Source organism: Durio zibethinus, chromosome 21 (assembly GCF_047325235.1).
Source record: "Durio zibethinus cultivar Kanyao isolate XHJ-2024 chromosome 21, ASM4732523v1, whole genome shotgun sequence".
In the NCBI taxonomy this organism is placed as follows: Eukaryota; Viridiplantae; Streptophyta; class Magnoliopsida; order Malvales; family Malvaceae; genus Durio; species Durio zibethinus.
In genome coordinates, this window is record NC_143182.1 from 2,463,371 (window position 1) to 2,486,177 (window position 22,807).

The window sequence follows — 22,807 nt, forward strand, 5'->3', positions numbered from 1 at the left end:
TTCCACAACTTGTTCCAAATACCCACATAGGAAATCATTAAAACAGAAGTCTTTCTTTGATTCCATGGGCTAAACTAAAACCTAAAAGCTTAAAAAAAAAATAGCAGCCCATAATAATAAAATAACAGAATTAGATTTTGTGAATTCGGAGTTCCCCAGATTGAAGTGAGAAAAGAACAAGGTATAAATTTGGAGCAAAATTATAAATCATTTTCTTAAAACCTAGGGTCATCGGTTTCATGTTCATTGTTCAGTGACAAGATAAAACCCCTAAATTGAGTTGATGCTAATAATTTTGATATTCTATCTGCTTACCTTAATAAACTCCAACACCACAAAATTGAGTTGATACTAATAATTTTGATATTCCAAAAACCTTTTACTAAAAATAAGCAAATAATCCAACCAAAATACAAAGCATCGTCACCTTTGATGACAACACTGTTCAATCTCAATTCACTGTTTAACGTGCGGGATTCTACTCTTTCATTTAACATAAAAAAAAAAAAAAAAACAACATAAAACCCTCGATTGTAACATCCAAACTGTAAAAACTGTATATAGAAAACTTTTATCTTTTTTTTTTCTTTTTTTATTGGTTATGCGCCAAATTGTCATGTAATATGTACAAATTTCACTAAGCTCATTACAAAAAGAGCCATTGGATAGGAAAAAACAAGTACCCCCTTCACCCCCCTAAAAAAATCTACAATCCCGGAACCGAACTGTACTCACTGTAAAAATCCCCGACCCCAGAAGCAGCCCAAAGCCGTTGATTGAACTCATCCTGCAACTCATCAGGCACAAATGGTGTTCTGCAAAGCGGGCACGTTTTCTGATCATGATCCATCCAACGGTCCAAACAAGCCCTATGAAAAACGTGCCTACAGTTCCTCAACCACCTGATCTCTTCCCCTCCTTCGAACTCGTACAAGCAAACGGCACAGCTCTCTGGTGGGTCCCCCACGACGACAAGGTCCTCGAACTTAATAACGGGAAGGATTTCCCGGATAAGGAGAGCGGATACGGGCGGATTCTCGGTTGTTGTTCGGGTCGGGTTTTCCGGCCAGACCGTGTCTGTTTCAAGGAAATCGGAGAGTCCCAGGTAGTTAAAAAGGGCAAAAATTAGATTTCGGATGAAACCCAGAAACGAAAGTGTGTGAACAAAGAGTTTTGGTAAGAAAACCTCCGTATAACCAACTGGAAACCCCATGAAGAGAATTTACAAAAGAAAATAAATTAAATCGAAATTATAAAGAGAAATCTTTTGTTTACGTATTTATAGAGAGTGAGTTGAGAGGAAAACGAGTGACTGAGAAGATGAAGCTTCTGCGTTCAACCATGGGTGAGTATGGGAATTAATATAGTGTGCATACTAAATGTGAGCTATTCCGTCACTGACTGTGACATAGATGTATGGTTTTGATTGGTGGGTGAGGCAGGCATTGGTGTGGGTGTGACGATGAAATAATGAGTAAAGGAAGGCTGCGTTTGGGAGCACTCTTTAAAATATTATTAAAAAGTGGGTTATCTCTGGGAAAATGGCACACGTGTCACGTGGTGTAAATGGAAGGAGAGAGGAAGTGGAAGACTGGGGCGAGACGCGGAGGACGCCTAACTAGCAATCATCATATCATTAACAAATTCAGATTCATTTTTCATCATCTCTTTTCTTAATTGTCTTTGCATAAAAATTACTAAACTCCAAATAACTTAGACTTAATAATAATTTTAATTAAATATAATTCAAATTCAAAAAATAAATAAATAAATTTTGTAAAAACTCAACTAAAATCCACTTACTGCTTCTCAAAAATTTGATTTTTTTTTGTTTTAAATTTTTTAATGTATGATAATCACTTTAAATTTAAATTAATTTAATATTAAACCAAATCAAATTTTATAAAAAAAATAAGTTTTCTTAAACTTATTTTTTTTATTTATCAAAATCGAAATCAAAATTTTACTTAAAAAAATTAAATTTTTTATCGTTCGAATCAATAAACATTGGTTTAATTTCTTTGTTTTTAACTAATGCAAGTTGCATTCGGATAGACGAATTAAACCTCAACTATTATTTGACTAATTATGCAACCATTACTTGACTAATTATGCAACCATTACAGCTCAATGTACCATTACAGCTCAATGTACTTATCAAATTTGGTAGGCAGTAAATAGTAAGGAGTACACTAACTTTAAATGATTGAATATTTTAATCCCAAAAATATTAATGGACCCCCCATGCATTATGAGGCAGAAAACCTACCCCAGCCTTAGCTAGTGGTTCCATTGTCTTTACTCACATTAAATTAATTACTTCAAAAGCAGTTAAGCAATAGTTTTATTTCTCATAAAACAAGGACTTAAAGATGCAAATCACAATTATTTTTATCATTTGGAAACTGCCTATCTCCGTCACTAATCATTGTCTGCACGCCTCTTTTTTTTACATATAAAATTGTCATTAATTTAAGTCATAATTATTAAAATTATATATCTAGTTCCTTATTAATAAATTATATAACTGCTGACAAATCTTAATTATTGATTATGATTTTTTTTTTCATTTTTTTCATTATGAGTGACAAGATCCACTACCTCTATTATTATTATTTAAATGAAAATATCTAATATAATTTTTCACATATTTGCAAGTTTATTTATTTTAAGCAACTTTCTTTCATATTTTAAGAGAAAAAAAATTATATCTATTGATGTGACATTTATTTAAAAATTTGTTAATCATTATTAAATCATTGAATAATCCAATGTCTAAGTGCTTAATATTAGAAATAATAATAAAGTGAGTGGAAGTTAAAATAAAACTCATTAATTGAAACAAACACGCTTTATCTAAAAATTTGGATCTTTATTGAAAGAGTAATTTACACTCAAATTAATCATATCAAGTACTCACACAAATGAAAAGCCTACGGAGTACAACATAATGATTAACACAACCGTTTTTTACTTTTTGATTTAATGATTAAAATTTTTTTAAAAAATTATGCAAACGTAAATTTTAATTCCATCATCTCCTTTTTATATATATATATATATACGAGCATTTCTCTTAAAAAAAAAAAAAAACCACAAACATTTGTTTATATGGTTATAATATCTATATTTTTTTCTGGTCATTTTTTTTCTAGTTTATGTCTCCTATATAAAGAAACATTTATATGAAAACTATTATAGATTAACTTCATGTCACACCCACACTATGTTGCTTGCTTATGGACCAAAAAAAATAAAAAAGTAAAAGCAGTGCAATATTGGGTAAAATTTTTTTTCTAACGAGTTTTAAAACACAAATTGGTTGATTATTTCGTGTCAATTACGAAGAGTAAGGCGGTCTTTAAAATCATTTGAAAAATAAATAAAAATACAATAAAATTTAAGAAAATATTTACTATATTGAAAAAAAATGTTGAGAATAATAACATTATTATAAAAATGGAACAACATATGGGGGGATGGAAGGGATAAATAAAAATGCGCATTGTGGCCTGTGGGGCATTGTAGATTGATGAGAGGCCCATGGAAACTTTGAGGGGTGGTAGGGCAGATGAAGAGAAGGGGGCCTGACAAATAAAAAATCGTCGGTGGCAGGAACCCTGGCCAACCAACAGGGAATCATTGGTGGATTAGGAGACCGTCGTTTCGAAAGTAAAATCGGTGAAAGGGTGCGCTACGAAGTTCGGAGAGTGATTGAAATGCCAAGTCTTGGGTGTACGTGGTCTGGACGAGACATCCATGGCCCGACTGCCTCGAACGTTATTTTCAGTCACGTACCTATCTCATCAACCCTTCCCTTCGGCTAAAAATCATGTACAATCCGAACAAAAATAAAATGATACTTCAAAATCTGTGCGCGTATAATTAGGATATGATCGAATCGAATCGAATCGATGTAATGAAAAATTTGAGTTTGAGTTTGATTCTTAATTTATGATTCGATATTTGATTTAAATTCGATCGAATTTTATTTTTTTAACTTGAACTCGATTCATAATCGAATTCGAGCTATTCGAACTTGTTTAATTAAATTCAAAAATATGTAAAAATAAGCTTGATTCTTATACTTGACAAATGCTCGATTATTTGTATTCGAATTTGAATTCGAAATATTTTATTAATTAAAATAATAAAAAATTTAAATATAAAAGCTCGATTAGGTTTATGAATTACTCGAATTGAATATAAAAATACTTGAATTCAGTTTTATCGATGAATCAAACTATTCGAACTCGAGCTCGATTCGATAATAATCGAATCGAATTCGAGTGTTATTCGAATCGAACCTGAATAATTTATGAGTATTAATATATCATTTATAACTCTACGTGAAACAATCTAAATTATGTGCGAGATGGGTTGCTAGTGCATTTAGCGGTAGCAAAACCTTTGAGCTGTTTTTCTTACTAGTTCTTACAATCAATTTTTCATTGGAGGCCACATGATCATATGCTTATCAAGTTCAATTCAGAACATGACATGTTGAATGATGGATGTCATGTCTCGTGGGATATCTAAAATCTTCGTTTAGTTCCAATCGTTGTAGATGGAATCTGTTTTTTTTTTTTTTTTAATGGAAACGGGCAAATAATTTATATTGTTTTATCTACATTGAGAGTGGATTTACATTTTAAACTCTTAACATTTTTGAACCGAACATGAGTTATTGAAAATAAAATTTTATTATTAACAGTCGTATAATTTATGAATAGAATGCAAGATTTTAATTTATTGATTAAGCTTTAAACCTTAACAATATAAAATAAAAAAATTATTTTTTATTATATAACATAATTAATTAATTTGAATATAAATGATGATTATCTTAATATATGATGTGATAATATTAAAAATCACTTGAATAAATTATTTTGAATTTGAATGTTCATGTATTAGTATATACTTCCAATGATTAACTAAGATTCACAAATTCAAGTATAGGTTATTTTCGGTAAAGGAAATTCTTTATTTTTCATGTGGATGCTAATTGCTGATTAACTTTTAGATAAGATGAAATGGAACTTGAAAGTATAGGGGCCAGACTGCCAGTTGGCTCGTGCACCATAAATACAAGGGAGAAGAAACGTATTTTTGGTAATAATCTCTGTCGTCGTCGAAGCTCAAATAGAAAGGAAAAAGGCTACAGCAATGGTTAAGCATAAGCAACATGTGAAGGGACCCAATCGAAAACCCAAAATGTTTGATCCATGTCTCCCTCTTTCGCTGTCTCTCTCGTGCTTGATCGCCCACGGGCTTCAATTGTAACCATTATCTTCACTCCTCCATGTGGGCTTCCATTTGCTTTTGACTCTTGATTTGGATTTTCCCTAATGCTAAACTCACTTTTGGTGGTTTTCATCTTCTCTTTAGTCCATGTCTTTAAACTGCCCTTTTTTTTTTTTTTTTTTCTTTTGGTTTTCTCGTTTTTTTGATTTCGACATGTCTCTATTTCTGCGTCCTTTCAACTCTACCAACAACTTGCTCCCCTGTTCTCTTATATTTCTCTCTCAGAAACTATCCATATAGTGAGTTTAGTTAGATAGCTGTTAATAAAATTATTGATCTCTTATCAGAAGTCACACTTAGGACCGGGTTCTTCTAAGCCGGTGTCCAAAGCACTCTCAATTTATTCATTTGAGTTGTCCAATTATAAAATTAGTGGGAAAAAAAAAATTCAAGACTTTTAATTTCCAACCACCCGAAATCTCCATGTGTCAGCCCGTTGGGTAGTGGTGAAATTCTGGGTTTAATTTGGGCTTAAAGGTGGGCTGGTCCATCTCTCATACAGCGATGTGGATCATGTAAATTTTCTATTCTCTTTGGCCCATTGTTCATGTAAATAAGGAGGGACCCAAAAGGAGGTGGGACCGCTTTTATGGTACAACGTCTTTTTAATTTAATTTTTTTTTTTTATAACCATAAAATCAAAATCCCTTTTATTAGCATTTCATCTTCAAACGGAGAGAGAAATTAATGAAATAAAAAAAAAAAAGGGTAAAAAACACAACTGACATTGAAAGAAAAATACAGAAAATGCCATTCCTCTCTGGATCTACTTTTTTTGTTTTCTCAAAAGAAAAAAATGTTTTACTCTTTCAGATATATTTCTTGAGTTAGATTAGATCCCTAACTGAGAAAAAAAAAATTAATGTAATCGAAGAAGAAGAAAGATGTACATGGCATATGGATATCCGCAGGTGATTCCATTAGAGCAAGGGCAGTGTCCATCCTCGCAAAAAGTCATTTATATCAAACTCATTAATCGACTCTTGCTTGTCGTTTCACCTTCGCATCTCGAGCTCTGGAGCTCCTCTCAGGTATTTCCTCTACAAATATTTGTATGCATTTGTTGGAGATTAGTTTTTCTTTTTAATGATTTTTTTGATGAATTATTGTGTTTGTGATTGCAGCATAGAGTGAGGTTAGGGAAGTATAAGAGAGATGCGGATTCGTTGCAACGAGAAGGCGAGAGTTTGCAGGCCGTTTGGAGCCCTGACTCCAAATTGATTGCCGTTCTTGTGAGTTAAATTTTCCCGGGAAAATTGATTTTGCTTACTATACCAAGACAGGTTAAAATTTTGTTTTAGTTAATTTGTTGGATTAAGTGTTGGTTTAGTATAAGGTTGATAACATTTTGGAGTTAACGACTAAAGTGAGTTACTAAATTAAGATGAAATAGAGGAGCAACTCATGCAGCATTTGTCTTGATAATGTTATTTAGCTTCATTACTTTTATTTTAGGGTTTATGAATGATGGATAGAGTTTCACTTTACGATGGTGGATTGATCAATAAAGAAACATCAATCAATGATAAAAAGATAATGCTTGTTAACCGCCATTTTCATTTCCTTTGTTTCAACGTCTTGCTTCTTTAGATATTTAAATGCATAATTTTCTTTGTTATAGAATTCATAATCTTTTTTTTTTTTCCGTGTTGCAGACATCATCTTTTTTTCTTCACATTTTCAAGGTCCAGCTCACGGAAAGAAAAGTACAAATAGGAGGGAAGCAACCCTCTGGTTTATTTCTGGCAACAATAACTTGTGTTCTGAATGAACAAGTCCCTTTTGTGGAAAAGATTTTGTCTGTGTAAGCATTCCTTGTTTGTTGCAGTTATGTTGACCTTAATTTGAGTTCTCAGTATCATATTTACCGTTTCCTTTTAACCTCTTTGTTGCAGGAGCAATATTGTGAGTGATAACAAACATATGTTATTGGGGCTTTCTGATGGATGTTTGTATAGTATCTCCTGGAAGGGGGAGGTAATCCATAGATAACATGTAGTTGCAATTTATTCCTGTCTCTGTATTTCCTTTGAACATAACTTAATTTTTGCAATTTCTTTACAGTTTTATGGAGCTTTTGAACTTGATTCCTTTCAACATAGTAGCACTGAAGTTACTACTTTACCACATTCTCTAGTCAATGGTATTAATTCTGGAGAGGCTCAAGGAGCTTTTGTCTCGAATTATAAAGTCTCCAAGAAGTCTAGTATAGCCCAATTGGAGTTTTGTGTTGCAATGAGGCTGCTATTAGTCTTATATTCTGATGGACAACTCATGTCATGCTCTGTGAGCAAGAGAGGTTTAAAGCCAGTTGAATCCATTAAAGCTGAAAAAATTTTGGGATCTGGTGATGCTGTATGTACTTCCATTGCTGGAGATCAACAGATCCTTGCCGTTGGTACCAGAAAAGGAGTTGTTGAGTTATATGACTTGGCTGAATCAGGGTCGCTCATTCGTAAAGTCTGCTTATATGACTGGGGGTAAGCTTTGTATTTATTGGAAAAGCTAGGAAATTAGTGGTATAATGTGATGTTTTTTCATTTAGTTTTTAAGTGAACTGATTACTCTATTTGTCTGCAACGCATGCAAATAGTGTATTTGCCTCATCTGTGTTTTGTAGAATCCCATTCCTTTTGGTTGTCAACTTGTAGAATCTACAAAAACTGTGGATTGATACTTCAATCTTAAGCAACACATTACGTTCAGAGACGGAATGAATGTTTAGTGATCAAGAATTACAACGAGGCTGAATAAAGCCTTAGTATACCCTATACGAGGACATGAGCTTTTGTAGATTCATAAATTTGTGGTTTACTTAGTTTCTTTTCTGCTACCTATGTTAGCAAGCTGTTGCACTTTAATAATTGCTTGGTTATGTGTATTTTCTTGCGTGATTCAAATGTACTAGTTGTTGAACCCTATGTTTATCTGGGTTTAGGCTTTCATTTGTTAAGGATGAAGGATTTTTACTTCTTGATCTTATTATTTGGCAGATATTCGATGGATGACACTGGTCCTGTCAGTTGTTTTGCATGGACACCTGATAATTCTGCTTTTGCTGTTGGGTGGAAGTTAAGAGGACTTACTGTTTGGTCTGTTTCTGGATGTCGTTTGATGTCAACTATCCGTCAAATTGGTTTGAGTTCTGTTTCTTCTCCTATAGTTAAGCCAAACCAGGATTGTAAATATGAACCATTGATGGGTGGTACCTCACTAATGCAGTGGGATGAATATGGATATAGGCTTTATGCTATTGAGGAAGGATCGTGGGAGAGAATTCTTGCATTTTCTTTTGGAAAATGTTGCTTGAGCAGAGGAGTTTCGGGGATGACTTACGTACGTCAAGTGATTTATGGTGAAGATAGGTTGCTTGTCGTGCAGTCAGAAGATACCGATGAGCTTAAGATGCTACATTTGAACCTTCCAGTTAATATGCAAATCACAACTGTGATAACTGTCTGCCTTCATTATGTTTTCTTTAAAATATGGGTGTCTCTAATGTGGTTTTGCTTTGGTCCAGGTTTCTTATATCTTCCAAAATTGGCCTGTTCAACATGTAGCAGCGAGCAAGGATGGGATGTATTTAGCAGTTGCTGGTCTCCATGGGTTGATTTTATATGATATAAGGTTGAAGAAGTGGTGAGTGTTTGGAGATATTTCTCAAGAACAAAAGATTCAGTGCAAAGGTTTGTTTTGGCTGGGGAAGATTGTTGTTGTCTGCAACTATATCAATTCTTCTAACATGTGAGATGCGAATCTATGCCCCCTTAGTTACTTCAGCAGAACTTGTCTAGTTTGTCCAAATACTAATAATTTTTTATTCCTAAAATACACGGACAAGCCTTTGCAATTAGCCAGTTCATTTCTAAGCTTTTGGTAGCTAGTTCCTATTCTTTCTGTCTTTTCTTTTTAATAAAGATTTTCTTATGAATTATGATTTTTCGTTTAAATTTCATGACCAACTGTTGTTTATTGTGGTTGAAGTAATTGATTGATTGCAGGTATGAGTTGCTATTCTATCCTCGATATCACCTTGATCAGAGCTCACTACTTTGCCGTAAACCATTGCTTGCAAAGCCAATGGTTATGGATGTTTATGAAGATTATATACTAGTCACTTATTGCCCTTTTGATGTGCACATATTCCATGTGAAATTTGTAGGTGAATTGACACCTTCAAGTACTCCAGACCTACAGGTAAAGGAATGTTATCTAGTTGCTTTTAAGTCTTTTATTGCAATATGTAAAGCGGTAGTGCTTTAAGATGGTGTGTAAATTATCCTTCATACGTTTTTAAGTGATAAAATGACAAACAGCTTTCTACAGTAAGAGAACTCTCAATCATGACTGCAAAGAGCCATCCTGCAGTGATGCGTTTTATTCCTGATCAAATTCCAAGAGAGGGTGCCCTTGACGCTCGTATTTCATCTTCTTCAAACTTGTTAGCCAGAGAGCCTGCAAGGTATTACCTTTGAAACAGTGAATAGAACTTTCTGGACATTGCATGCCTCTGGTAATTACTTGCTTTTCTAGATGTCTGATACTGAGGGCGAGTGGGGAACTTTCACTACTTGAGTTGGATGATGGTCGGGAAAGGGAACTCACTGATTCTGTTGAATTATTTTGGGTTACATGTGGTCAATCAGAAGAGAAAACAAATCTAATAGAGGACGTCTCTTGGTTGGACTATGGCCACCGAGGAATGCAGGTAACCTACTGTTAAAGTTGATAGTTTACTACATTTGGCTTTTTTTGATTTCTTATGTATCTTCGTTAGTTTTTACTAGTCTGATATAGTATCTGTTTGGAAGCTCATTTTTACAGGTTTGGTATCCATCTCCCGGTGTTGGCTCATTTAAGCAGGAGGATTTTTTGCAGGTATTATTGCTCAAAGCCCTCTATGGTAAACTATTCATAGTATTTTGGGATTTGAGATTTTTTTCAACTGAAAGTGTGATTTCTGTCTGATCTGGTTGTTTCTTTTTCTTGTTGTCTTGTCGGTAGTCATTATTTCCCTATTCAGTCAACTTTTGGACATTATAATCTCTTTTATATTAGGCACTTCATCTGGTTATTTGGTGTATCTACTGAGTTCAACATTTATTCATTAGTTGGATCCAGAGCTGGAATTTGACCGTGAGGTGTACCCTCTGGGGCTTCTTCCAAATGCTGGGGTTGTTGTTGGTGTTTCACAAAGAATGTCATTTTCAGCATGCACGGAATTTCCATGTTTTAAGCCAACTCCCCAAGCTCAAACTATATTGCATTGCCTACTCCGACACCTCCTTCAGGTATCATTGTCATTCTCCTCCTTTCCTTAGGAGTTCCAAAAGCCTGTTTAATTTAAAGTCCTGTGGTTGGTGAAATTTACTAACAAATTTCCTATGTTTATTAGCAAGGATTTTACTTCTTTTTTTATATTTTATGATATTGGAACTATCTAATCATTTATTTTGTCAAACCTATGTGTTCCATCAGGAGGGCACTTATTCTTTGATTTAATGGTGTTTAGGAAATATCTTATACAAAGCTTAGTGAGTTTTCTGCCAAAAAGAATGGCAGGATCTGTAGGTTGATTGTTCAAGATTGCCTGCAGTGAATGTGAAAATCCTCTTTTTGTTCAACTTATTTTTTCTTCTCTTTTGTTGTAGATTTGCCACTTTTAGCTGATAAATGTGAAGATTCCTACCAAGAACTTGCAACAAACGATAAAACTTTATTATTGCCAGACCTAAAAATGTTATTACTTTGGAACATGATTAAGTTATTTGTAAGGAGGTATCTATTCTCTGAGTAGCATAAAGAATGTTGTTTTTGTCACATTTAGGATGTCACAGCTCTAAATGCTGGTCCCACTTGTTTTAAAGCACAATGCTGTTGCCTAGGTTATATTTTGTCTTTCTGATTCTGCATCTTGCAGAGGAACAAAAGCGAGGAGGCTTTACGGTTGGCACAAATATCAGCAGAGAAGCCACATTTTTCACATTGTTTGGAGTGGCTTCTTTTCACTGTATTTGATGCTGAGATTTCAAGGTATTATTTTAACTGGATAAATGACTTTGCAAGTTATCTTCATTAAACTGAAAGTTACTAGAGGCTAATCAGTTTTAATGCATACAATTGCTGTTTAAACTCTAAGACGTAGCTCAAGAGCTTGAAATGACCATGTTGTGTCATAATATGCACGTATGTGAGGGCATTGTGATGTGGTCTGGATGTTGCAGTTTTTAGCTTTTGGCTTATTAAACTTGACAAGTATAAATTTCCTTATAAGTTGCTGGTTAGTGTAATTTTCTTTGGTTTTGCTTGAACCTTTTCATGGACCAATCCTGATCTCTCTTTTTTCACCGGTAGGCTGGAGATTTTAATGTATTTTTCTTTTCTCCCCTTCTCTTTTTGCTGTATCTCATCATGCTTATACTATCTATAACTATAAACTTTATTACCTTGCAGGCAAAATGCGAATAAAAACCAGATCTCAGTCCCAAAACAGAATGTCTCTCTTTTGGAGAAGACCTGTGATCTGATCAAGAATTTCCCAGAGTATCTTGATGTTGTTGTGAGTGTTGCAAGAAAAACTGATGGTAGACATTGGGCTGATTTGTTCACTGCTGCAGGAAGATCAACGGAGTATGTTCCTTAATTCTCCTTTTGATTTTGTTTTTCCAGTTGACAGTTGCAAAACATGTTTGAAGATGTTGAACATATCTATGAGTCCAGATTTAACTAATCAATTATGTGTGTTGTTATATACATACCGTGTATCTGTATTGATATTTGTATAAAACTAGACAAAACTGGATATGTGAATCCTGATCTATATTTTCAACAAAATTGTGATTTGAGCAGAATTAAGAATCATATTCTTCTACCTGGTCTTCTATATTGATTAAAGATGTTTGGGTAGATTTGACCTTTCCTTCCACAGAGTAATAGTTACAACCTAGTAATCATTGGGCATCACTTGCATTATCATTCCATGTATTGTATCTATTAGCATGTTGTGATCCTTTTTCCTTTCAAAAATTGCCCTCACAAATCTTATTGCAAAAGGTTGTTTGAAGACTGCTTCCAACGGAGATGGTACCGCACTGCAGCTTGCTACATTCTTGTAAGAACCATCTTTTCTTTGAAACTTTTAACTCTGTAATGAAGGTATCATGTTTTTTGCTGTTGTCCTTCCCAATTTTGCACAAAGATATTTCCTCTTTTTAGAGTTCCACTGGTCAAAATTATTCTTAGTACATGAGTCACGGTCTTGGGGAGGAGTCGTAAATCCCACATCGGCTGTATATTAGAGTTGCTCATGGGATATAAAGGTTCATACCACCTTCAACTTGTGAGGTGCTTTTTGTGGGATAAAACCGTAAGGCCAAAGGGGCCGAAGCGGACACTACCTCAGAAGTTGGTGTGAACCGTGATAGTTAGGCTGATTTGGGACACCGGATGAGTCCATGCCCGGCTCTTAGAGCCACCCGAGCCTGGAGCTTGAGTTTTAGTGTGTGATAAGTGGTATTAAAGCCAGCTTTGAGGGTACTAGCAATGTGCCACTGAGGACGATGGGCCTTCGTTGGAGTGGAGGAGGATGTCACGGTCTTGGGGATGAGCCATGAATCCTACATCGGCTGTGTACTAGAGTTGGTCATGGGATAAAAGGGCTCACACCACTTTTAACTTGTGAGGCATCTTTTGTGGGACAAAACCATGAGGCCAAGGGGGCCGAAGCGGACAATATCTCACAAATTTGTGTGAACCGTGACAATTAGGCTGATTTGGGATGTAGGATGAGTTCATGCCCGGGTCTTGAAGCCGCACGAGCTTGGAGCTTGAGTCTCGGCTTGTAACATATGCATATAGCCCTGTTTTAAAGCATGCTTTGGGTGCTGAGGCAGTTTAGTAGTTACATTTAACCCATCCCAAGTAAATTTATAGAGTATGTTTATCTTTCAAGAATTTTGTGTGGCTCTCTTCCTCATCAGATGTCATCAGATGTGATTAGAAAGCTATGTATGAGAAGTGAGGAAGATGCTTTCTTACTGCATGTGAATTCCTTGTCAGAAAATGCTATGAGAGGTTTTCAACAGTTACAGAGAGTATAGAAGTCATCATCTATTGTGCTACATAATAGTTTGATTGATCCGTTCGTTTCATAAATGGTGCAGGTAATTGCTAAACTTGAAGGTCCTGCTGTTAGTCAGTATTGTGCTCTGCGGTTATTGCAGGTAGGTCTTTGGTAATAGTTTCATATGTAATTATTTCTCACTCTTTCCTCTTACCTGTATTTTGCTTTTTTTCGCCTTTCACGACTATTGAAACATTGTCAAATCCTATGCAGGTGACACTAGACGAATCATTATATGAACTTGCTGGAGAGCTGGTACAATTTTGCCACGGTTATATGTTTCTGTAACTGAATTTTTTGGTATTAGACTCTTTCTGGATTCTGATTTCTTTCTTTTCTTTTGTTCCTAGGTGAGGTTCTTATTTAGATCAGGAAGAGACTATGAGCAGGCATCTACAGATTCTGACAGACTAGCTCCAAGATTCTTGGGCTATTTTCTTTTTCATTCTAGTTACAGGAGGCCATCACTTGATAAAAGGTAATAACTTACATCAATTTTTTTTACATTATGTCTGTTATGTTATAAGTTCAAAATGATACTCACTTAAAAACGTTTTTTTGAACCAGTACCTCATTCAAAGAGCAGAGTGCTCATATTGCTCCTGTCAAGAACATATTGGAGAATCATGCTAGCTATTTGATGTTGGGAAAGGAACTTTCCAAACTTGTTGCATTTGTAAAAGGCACTCAGTTTGATTTAGTGGTAAGAAAAACAGAGTTTGTTCAAGATGCCATTGGCTTTGGTGAAGTGTTTTTCATTTGTTCTACTAAACAATACATTGCAGGAATACCTTCAACGAGAAAGATATGGTTCTGCTCGGTTGGAGAATTTTGCTTCAGGACTTGAACTGATTGGGCAAAAGGTGCTAAATTTTTTTGGAAATTTGTTATAGTCTATATTCTTTGCTCTTTTGTTGTATTATAATATGTCACGGGTTGAGACTTAAGCTCCGAACCCGCGCAGCTTCGGGACTCGAGCATCTACTCATCCGGCGTCCCAGATCAGCTTACCTACCACGGTTCACACCCTTGTGAGGTATTGTCCGCTCTGGCTCCCCTGACCTCACGATTTTGTCCTACAAAAGCCGTCTCACAAGGCAGAGGTGGTGTGAACCCTTTTATAGCCCAGTAACCCTCTTATTATGTTCGAAGTGGGATTCAAGACTCTTCTTTAAGTCCGTGACATCATGCGTGCTGTAAGAAACTGTTGCAAAAGCATCTATTCAGGCGGCTGAAGGCACCAACCATGAACACTTCAAATCATAAAAATGACTACCATTCTTTTCCCGCAATTTTCTTTTCTTTCATTTTTTGAGCACTCTACACTTTGAGTAAGGTGCTGATTGAAACCCCTTTTTCTAAATATATCTCCAGCTGCAAATGGGTACATTGCAGAGCAGGTTGGATGCTGAGTTCCTATTGGCTCATATGTGCTCTGTCAAGTTTAAGGAGTGGATAGTTGTCCTTGCCACACTTTTAAGACGATCTGAGGTATAATTTTCCTCGTCTAACATTAAAAATATGGTTTTAATGATAGTTTGAGTTTTAGCATCACTGATGTACTTATGATACCTTCTCCCTCTTTAAAGAATGGGTGGCTCGTAAGGGTCTCAACATTTTGCTCTAGACTTCCCTTTTAAATAGTTATAACCATTCATTACAAAAAAGCAACTGGAACTTCAAAACATCTTCGGTTTGAATCTTAAAGGGGAACCATTTGGTGGAAGTTTATATCAAAATTGAGATCTTAAAACTTTTTCTTTCTGGGGCATTTTTGTTTTTTCGGATAAATGAAGTAATTTCATTTATCAAAGAATTAGAGATCTCTGTAAATTTTATCTTTAAACTTCTTATTTGACGTTTACATTCTCTAATTTTATCTTTAAAAGATGTGTAAATTTTATCTACAATTTAACTTGGAAAACAATGAACGGAAAGTTAAGAATGGTGCATGCAAATATTACTTGAGATCCAGGTGGTCTTGAGTAGGACACTGTTGGAGTTCAAAAAGATGTTTTTGTTAGATTTCTAGGTCATTTTGACATCAAAAAGCTAGGTTAAGTTATTTTTCATTGCAGAGTTGGGTTCACAATAACCATCTATCTGCGGGGTTTTGCAGGTTCTCTTTGATCTTTTCCGGCATGATATGCGGTTGTGGAAAGCATATAGTATGACCTTGCAGGTACGTGGCTTTTATATCTCTGATCATCTTCACAATATTCAAATCCTAGTCCGACTTTCTTACCATACTCTCTTAATGTTCTCGTATCAGTCTCATCCTTCATTTGCTGAATACCATGATTTGCTTGACATTTTGGAAGAGAAACTTTCATCCATTGCAATTTCAGAAGATAAATGAGGTAGATATCAAGTTTAACCGAAACAAAATTTTTCTGGAGATGCCTATTTTCACCTGAGTAACAAATTTCATTTAAAGCATGCATCATTTATTTGTTCAATTAAGCAGAAAGATGACCGAAGGAAATCAAGTCTTGAGAATGATTTGAATTATAGAGTAAATCTTGTATCTCATTAGAATCACAAAATTGTTCTTTGTAGATATAGAGGTTAAGCTTCTTAGGGATTTCATGCCCAGTTGCATGTATATAAATAAATCAAAATTATCCAAATAAACCACTTTATATATTCCTGTATTTGAGCTTGAGATTGGTAGAAAATTCTCCCAACTTTCTTGTGATATTTATGATAAATTTCAAGGGCGTTCCATTATCAGATATACGGTTTAGTATTTTTAGGATTTTTTCTCCTTCCTGACAAGTCATATTAACCTGAAAGAAACGGGCTTCAGAAATGCATGTCACCTTCAACAAATTAATAATGCTTTTTTTTTCCCTTTTTTTTGCGTATTTCACAAATTTTCAGATGCAGCAGTTTAGCCGAGACCAGGGTAAACATTTACGGCGGTATCCACTCAAGTGGAATTGGACTAGAGATGATAGAGATGATAATGGGTAGGTAGGATACATTATTTTTCATTTTCATTTTTGGATTTTTATATTATATTTATTATTATATTCATATTCAAGATATTTTAAATTTATTTTCATCCTCATTCTCGTATTTAATAAGTATAATTAATTTTAATACCTACAGTTTTTTTTAAAATAAAAATAAAAATTTATCTTTTAAATTTTTTTTTATTTATAACTTATATATTTAGATTATTTTTTATAATTATATATTAATATTTTTTTAATAAAAATATATTAATTTTAATTAATTTAAAATAATAATTTATATTATTTAATAAAAAATTTATTTATGAAATATATATATATATATATATATAGTATACAGTATGGGTTTTATATTACTCATTCTTATATTCGTACTTAACAAAAATTTAAAATTATATCTATTTCATACTTATAATGTAAAATTCATTTTCATCACTAAAAGGATAAAAAGTCGGATATTTTGTTGGTATGAATGAGGTTGAAATCCTTAAATTTGATAAGGTGGAAAAGATGATAAAATTTAATTTTTTTTTATAAAAAAAAAAATCTTGACCATTCAAAGTGGGAAAAAAAGTAAGATTGAGCAGGTTATTCATTAACAACTTAATGTAGAATACCATACTCTCATGTGGCAAGAAAATTTGCATGAAAGATCCAAAATGGCCGTATACGAACTAGAAAGAAACCCATACAATCTTAGAACAAATGCTGAGCGTCAAATTACTAATAAACACGACAAATCTTCCCAACGCAGACCATTTCAACACTGGATAGAAAACAGTAATCACCAGCTGAAACTGATAGACTCAAAATGCAGATTATCTGTCAGACCAGATGAGCAGATTGCTGCAACATCATGCCTCAGTTTCTTTGGACCGCAAACAAGAACACCAATGCTTGATCCTTTACATTCAAAAAGCATTCCTGCACCCAAAGTCCCAAACCATTAAAAAAAAAAAAAAGAGAAAAAAAAAGGTTGGCGTTTGCAAGGAAAGACTGACAAATTAGGTTCTGTAAATTCTAGTTGCTAGCATACAAGCACTATTTAAGCCATTAGACAATTTGCAAGAACTTACTCTTTAAGTCAGGTCTCTGTCCATAGTGAATTTTGGTAGCTTCTGCAACAGACTGGTGAGGAAGGCTTTCCAATTCTCTATCAGCATTATAAAGCGTCAAGTTATTTGATCCTTCTAGGGTTTGCCCTTCCATGTTTTGTATCTGCTTAGCTTCCCTGGCATTCTGTCTCTTGTTCCAAAAAACCGCTACACTAGCTGTTGCAGCTATGGAGGCACATATAGCCAACAGATTCAACACAGCTGTTTTAGATCTTGAGAATTCATTTTTGTTGTGATCAATCGGATAAATATAGTAGCGGGTGATGATCCCAATTAAGATAAGGAAAATGATGAATGAAGATGATGTTATGGCACCGAGCCAGATCCAGCTGTTCGGACCTAAAATGGCGGCCATAGGTATATCTGTTTGATGGGGCTTGAACCACATGGAACGAACTCGTTTTGAGTTATCAATTGTTGGTTCTTTCTCCCTTGTTACGTAAGCTTCAATTTGAAGCTGCAGGTTAGCAATTTCAGATGGAGAACCAGCCATAGGTAGCAAGAGGTTTAGCATGGTCAGGTCCGAAGAGCACTTGAATGCAGCAATTAGGATGATATCCGGTGTCTTGCGTTGAGATGTTTTGCTCCAGAAGATGATCTCTCGGATTATGGATATAAATGGAGTTATTCCACTTCCTCCGCTCACCATCACAAGGGTGTCATGCCTACAAATATTTGGCGGAGTTATTATTATAGTAATAACCTTTCCATCAAAAAGTTTTAGGGCTTGACTTTTTGTCTCTTGATTGCAAACCTTAGGAAATGGTTTGATGCAGGTCCATAAGGTCCTTCAATAGAGATGTCAAGACGATCAATTGGAGAAGGAGCTGACAGCATCTGGTAGAGCTTGGTCGACCAACTTCCTTCACTTTTAATGATCACACTGAGTTTTTCTGGCTCCAACCTACTATTTGAACTGATTGTAAATGGATGCCATTGCAGCTTAGAAATGCTAGGCACATTCAGGAACATAATACTTGTCGGGTTATAGCTCAAACCTAAGTTAAAAAAAACTATTTACAAATCAACAGTAGGGTCAAAAAGGGTTAAACTCAAACAAAGAACTAGGCAAGTGGTTGGCTCAATTACCAGGGCTTTTGGCGAAATTAAGTTCCAGAGTATGACAGGGTAAAACTCGAGCAGAAAGTAGGCGAACACTCCTTCGAGATTGCAAGAATCTCAGGTAACGATCAATGATGAAGAGGTAAAATCCAGGAAGCATAATGAAGGAGTAACCAATGCCAACATGGAGGATGAAGAAGAATACAAAGATTATGTAAAGGTAATGAGTATAAAAGAAGAGCTCAAACGTTTTTCGTCTGATTTGAGGGAAGGTTGCTGCCCACAAGATTAAGCCACCCAGCAATGATATCTCTCCGGCCACATTTGATAAATCGGAATAACTCCATTTTATCATCTGAAATATTATTGGATCAACATCGCAATAAGCATATTTAGAAAGTTGGAAATGATCACAGTTATATAAATATGAATTTTTTTTTAATTTTTCAATATTTTAAATAGTCAAAAATTAAATTTTGGTCAATGAAATTTGTAAAAATATCATTTATAATCATTGTACTATAATTAGTCAATCACAATTTAAAATTATATATAATTTATCAAAATTTTATAAAAAAATCCATATTTATAAATGATAAAAATTATTTATTATGATTGAATAATTAAAAATTGTAATAAAAATATCAAGTGAAATGCATTCGAAATTTAGCAAATATACTGATATTGGTTATATAAACATGAGATAATAGGAAATAATTGGAAGAAATTGCAATATTTTTCAATGACCAAACAAATTCCTAAACTTAAATCCATATAAGTTCAATAATTTAAATAAGAGATATTTATATACTTATCTTTAAATAGATATATCTTATATATATCATTTATATTTTATTTTTTATTTTAAAATTTGGATCATTTAACACGTACCAATCTTTGACTTTAATGGATACATCTTCTTTTCTTTTCTTTTGTTGCATCTTGATCAGAAACACCATTAATGTTAAACGCACCTGTTTTGGGCTTATGGGTCAGGCCCAGTTTATCTTATGGCTTACCCAACACTTGTCATCTAGATCTCAAATGGGCCCTAATCAGATTCCCAAACCCATAAGTCAAACCCTTCAGATTATCCTAACCACTAGATTTGTGGACTTTTGCCCTTGGTGCACCCCCACCGACCATGTTCATGTATGAAAAACAGGTGTCAAAAACAGTACTACAAAAGCAAAGAATTGAATGAATGAAAGAAAGAGTCACAAGAAATGCCACAGCCGCATGAGATGACGAAAATATAACTAAAACTTTTTTTTGCAAACCAACAAACTAAAAAATCCATTTGATAAAGACAACCATATTTTATGTTTCTTTTTCCATTGTAATTGGACCAGTTCCACTGTTCTTATACGAACCTTGAAAACAACCTTTGATTCTATGCCATTATTTCTGTTTAATCCCACGTGGAATTATCTTCTTTTTTCCTTTTTATAACAAATTTCTTAAACCAGATAACAATGAGCCTTTTTTTTCTCTATCTTTTTCATTCTCACTTACGTGCAAATTTTAAACAGTGATGGAAAAGGAAGAAAACATAACTTTTAATCCAAGAATATAAGACGGTTCAAAAAGAGCTATAAAACTGATTTCTTTTTTTCAAATCTTGATTAGTTATCAGGCCAGAAGGACATTAATTACCTCAGATATGTGGCCCGTAACAGCCCAATAAGTGATGTAGCAAGTTCCGTGACTTGTGAAAAGAACCATGGTAATGTGTCCGAGCCATATGTGGTACTTGATGCTGCCCTCCGAGGTTAGACCGAACAGCGGCAGCACCGATGAGCCACGAGCCACGGGGTAGAAGAGAAACGCTAGGCATATATTCCCAACAAGGCCTATCCGCAATGCAACCTGGTGTAATTTCATTTGCCATCTGCCAAATCCAATCCAAGACCAAACCCATATTAAATGTTTGAATTTCGAAACGTTTAAAATGAAAGTAATTGAATCCTGGATTAAATTTATGAACGTTAATTGATTAATTTCTTACACTTTTACTCCATCTTTTGCTGCTACTTCTGGAGTGATGGTAGGCAACCCATTGTGTAAGTAAATTCCGAGTGTCCAAATCAGGAGAGCGATAAACATGATCAAGAAGGCTAACTCTATTCCTGAAACAATCCCTAGGGGACCTTTCACTAAAATGGGCCTCTTCCATACCGCCAGCCGATGTTTTTTGTCATTGCTGTTCATCAGAATCCAAGAAAAAAAAACCATTAAAATGGGGTTTTTGATCTTACGTTTAACATATGTAAAGTGATTGAAAATGTTTTATATTCTACCTTTGTGAAACGTTTTCAGTCAAGTTCTTTCCCAAGTGAAGGTACAAGGAGCCCAAAGTAGCAACGAGGAGGACAGGAAAAGTCCAAATCAACATATTTAAACCTGTAAGGGTACTTACAATGTTATGATAAACTATATAAACCTCGGAAACATGTTATGAAATGGATCAAAACATTGGTTTCAGAATCAGGCAAATTACCTTGTTTTCCAAAATATGTCGAAACAACCTTTTTGGAAATGCTAGGCCTCCATTTTTGCCTGTAGGTGTTTGTTGGTACCAAGATCCACATCATACAAATCCCAAGAAATATGGCAGTCAATAGCACCCTTATTGCTGCCCGTACCACCCTGGAATCCATTTCTATCTTGGGGGAGTTTTTGAGTATTTTCTTGAGAGAATTTCAGTGGAATGATGAGTATATGTAGAGAAGAATTTATTTATAATTAAATAATTCATCCAAAATTTAAGGAAAGGATAAATATTTATTGAGGAAAAAAAAAAAAGCATGATCCGCGTCTTGGCTCTTGGGGGAATTGTACGTAAGATTGGAATTGATTTTCCTTTTTTTCTTTAATTTTTAAATGGCGTGGCAAAAATCAGGCGGAGGAGTGCAAGTTGAGGCCGCTCAAAAGTCAACTCAAGTGATGACTGGGACACGTGGATGACTTTACGTCTCTCCAATTGCAAGCTTCATGCAACAAACATAGTTCCATCATTCAGCTAATGAGTAATAATGGCCTAACAGCTCAATTTTACTCACAATTTGAAGATTCATAAATTTTTTACATTGATTTGGAACACAACCGGCCAAATTAATTTACGCTTTAAAAGACAGGTTTTGTTGCTGTTGCTTTTACCATGTACCAAGCTCAAAGTTTCATACCATTATCATCATGCATGTGTAATATTATATAGTATCCAATAATTGTGGTGTATTTAGACAAATTGATTACAAAGTTAAGGGTGTTTTGAACCCAAATTTGAGAAAATAATTGGAAAAGAGAGAAGTAGAAGCCCTTTTATTTTTTTTCCTGAATTTCCCGGAAAATATTGGGGTGAATTTGAGTTTTGCATGCGGTTGAAGTGAAAGTGTGTGGTGAAATACAAATACAGTGCATGGAGTCTCGTGTCCGTACGACTTGTAGTACGAGCCTTCGTGTGTTTCGAGCGTGGGCTTGGTGTGCCAAGTGGCTGACGTGCATGGGATCCTTGCTGATGTCATTCTATATTGAGCTGGACCCTTAGGCCCCCTTTGGAAGCAACTAAAGCACCGGTGAGGTGCAGTTGCCACCGTAGACATGTTCATTGAATTATTATTTTTTTTCTCAAATGATTCAATGGTGCGTTTGTTAAAATTTTAGTTCTCAGTTGGTTATTTTGGGTCAGTTAATGATCGGTTATAGATTCCTTTTTTTCTTTCTATTTATATTCTTGAAATTATATTATAATACCAAAATTATTTTATGATTTATTTTCTTTTATTTTTATTTTTTATTTAAAAATCTTGAAATACTTTTTGTTAATTTAATATCATAAATAAATTTTATTATTTATTAGCAACTTTTATATAATAAATAAATTTTATAAATATTAAATAATTTAAAATTTTAATTATATACATATTTTATTTTAATGTTCTTAATAGTTAATTTATCTTATTGCCACTACTGTTTTTATATCTAAATATGTATTCAAATTTTAATTTTAATATTATAATAACCAATCTCACTTCTAATATTATTTTTTAATTTCATCGAAGTTATTCAAATAGACCCTTAGTTGGCTATGATTCAGATGGTGAACTTTGGTGCATAATATCAACCAAGGAAAGTTAAATTTAAAATTTAGAACTATGTTAAACTTGGGATATAATGAGGTATTGACAATACTGTTTTAGAGGGGCTAAATCCATCTTCATTAA

At 34.3% G+C, this 22,807-nt stretch overlaps 3 protein-coding genes across 18 annotated transcripts; 1 reads left to right on the plus strand and 2 right to left on the minus strand.

Annotated features, from left to right (window-relative positions):
• Nucleotides 1-561: 561 nt before the first annotated feature.
• On the minus strand, nt 562-1,434 carry LOC111305942 (brassinosteroid-responsive RING protein 1-like). The gene has a single exon (XM_022903825.2). It carries the CDS (start codon nt 1,211-1,213, stop codon nt 707-709), a length of 507 nt encoding a protein of 168 aa, XP_022759560.1. The 5' UTR covers nt 1,214-1,434; the 3' UTR covers nt 562-706.
• Nucleotides 1,435-5,970: 4,536 nt separating this feature from the next.
• On the plus strand, nt 5,971-16,496 carry LOC111304762 (uncharacterized). 16 transcript variants are annotated; one of them, XM_089750035.1, is made up of 24 exons: nt 5,994-6,338; nt 6,432-6,539; nt 6,963-7,111; nt 7,203-7,284; nt 7,372-7,787; nt 8,301-8,733; nt 8,828-8,946; nt 9,309-9,504; nt 9,624-9,769; nt 9,841-10,015; nt 10,132-10,185; nt 10,419-10,598; nt 11,228-11,340; nt 11,761-11,937; nt 12,361-12,418; nt 13,470-13,529; nt 13,643-13,684; nt 13,780-13,907; nt 13,997-14,132; nt 14,215-14,292; nt 14,394-14,465; nt 14,804-14,920; nt 15,549-15,611; nt 16,313-16,496. In XM_089750035.1, exons 1-24 carry the CDS (start codon nt 6,192-6,194, stop codon nt 16,403-16,405), a joined length of 3,342 nt encoding a protein of 1,113 aa, XP_089606161.1. In that variant the 5' UTR covers nt 5,994-6,191; the 3' UTR covers nt 16,406-16,496. The 16 variants fall into 16 exon arrangements, 15 of the variants coding, with proteins under 15 accessions (XP_089606166.1, XP_089606163.1, XP_089606164.1 ...); XM_089750040.1 differs by lacking the exons at nt 10,132-10,185; nt 10,419-10,598; nt 11,228-11,340; nt 11,761-11,937; nt 12,361-12,418 and having other exon boundaries at nt 5,986-6,338; nt 6,432-6,590; XM_089750036.1 differs by lacking the exons at nt 10,132-10,185; nt 10,419-10,598; nt 11,228-11,340; nt 11,761-11,937; nt 12,361-12,418 and having other exon boundaries at nt 6,045-6,338.
• A 444-nt stretch (nt 16,497-16,940) lies between these two features.
• On the minus strand, nt 16,941-21,427 carry LOC111305943 (ferric reduction oxidase 2-like). Its single transcript, XM_022903826.2, has 8 exons — nt 21,085-21,427; nt 20,885-20,987; nt 20,593-20,787; nt 20,241-20,475; nt 18,612-18,939; nt 18,277-18,520; nt 17,484-18,187; nt 16,941-17,331 (listed from the first exon to the last, which is right to left on the minus strand). The coding sequence occupies exons 1-8, from the start codon at nt 21,242-21,244 to the stop codon at nt 17,192-17,194; spliced, it is 2,109 nt and encodes a 702-aa protein (XP_022759561.2). The 5' UTR covers nt 21,245-21,427; the 3' UTR covers nt 16,941-17,191.
• Nucleotides 21,428-22,807: the final 1,380 nt, after the last annotated feature.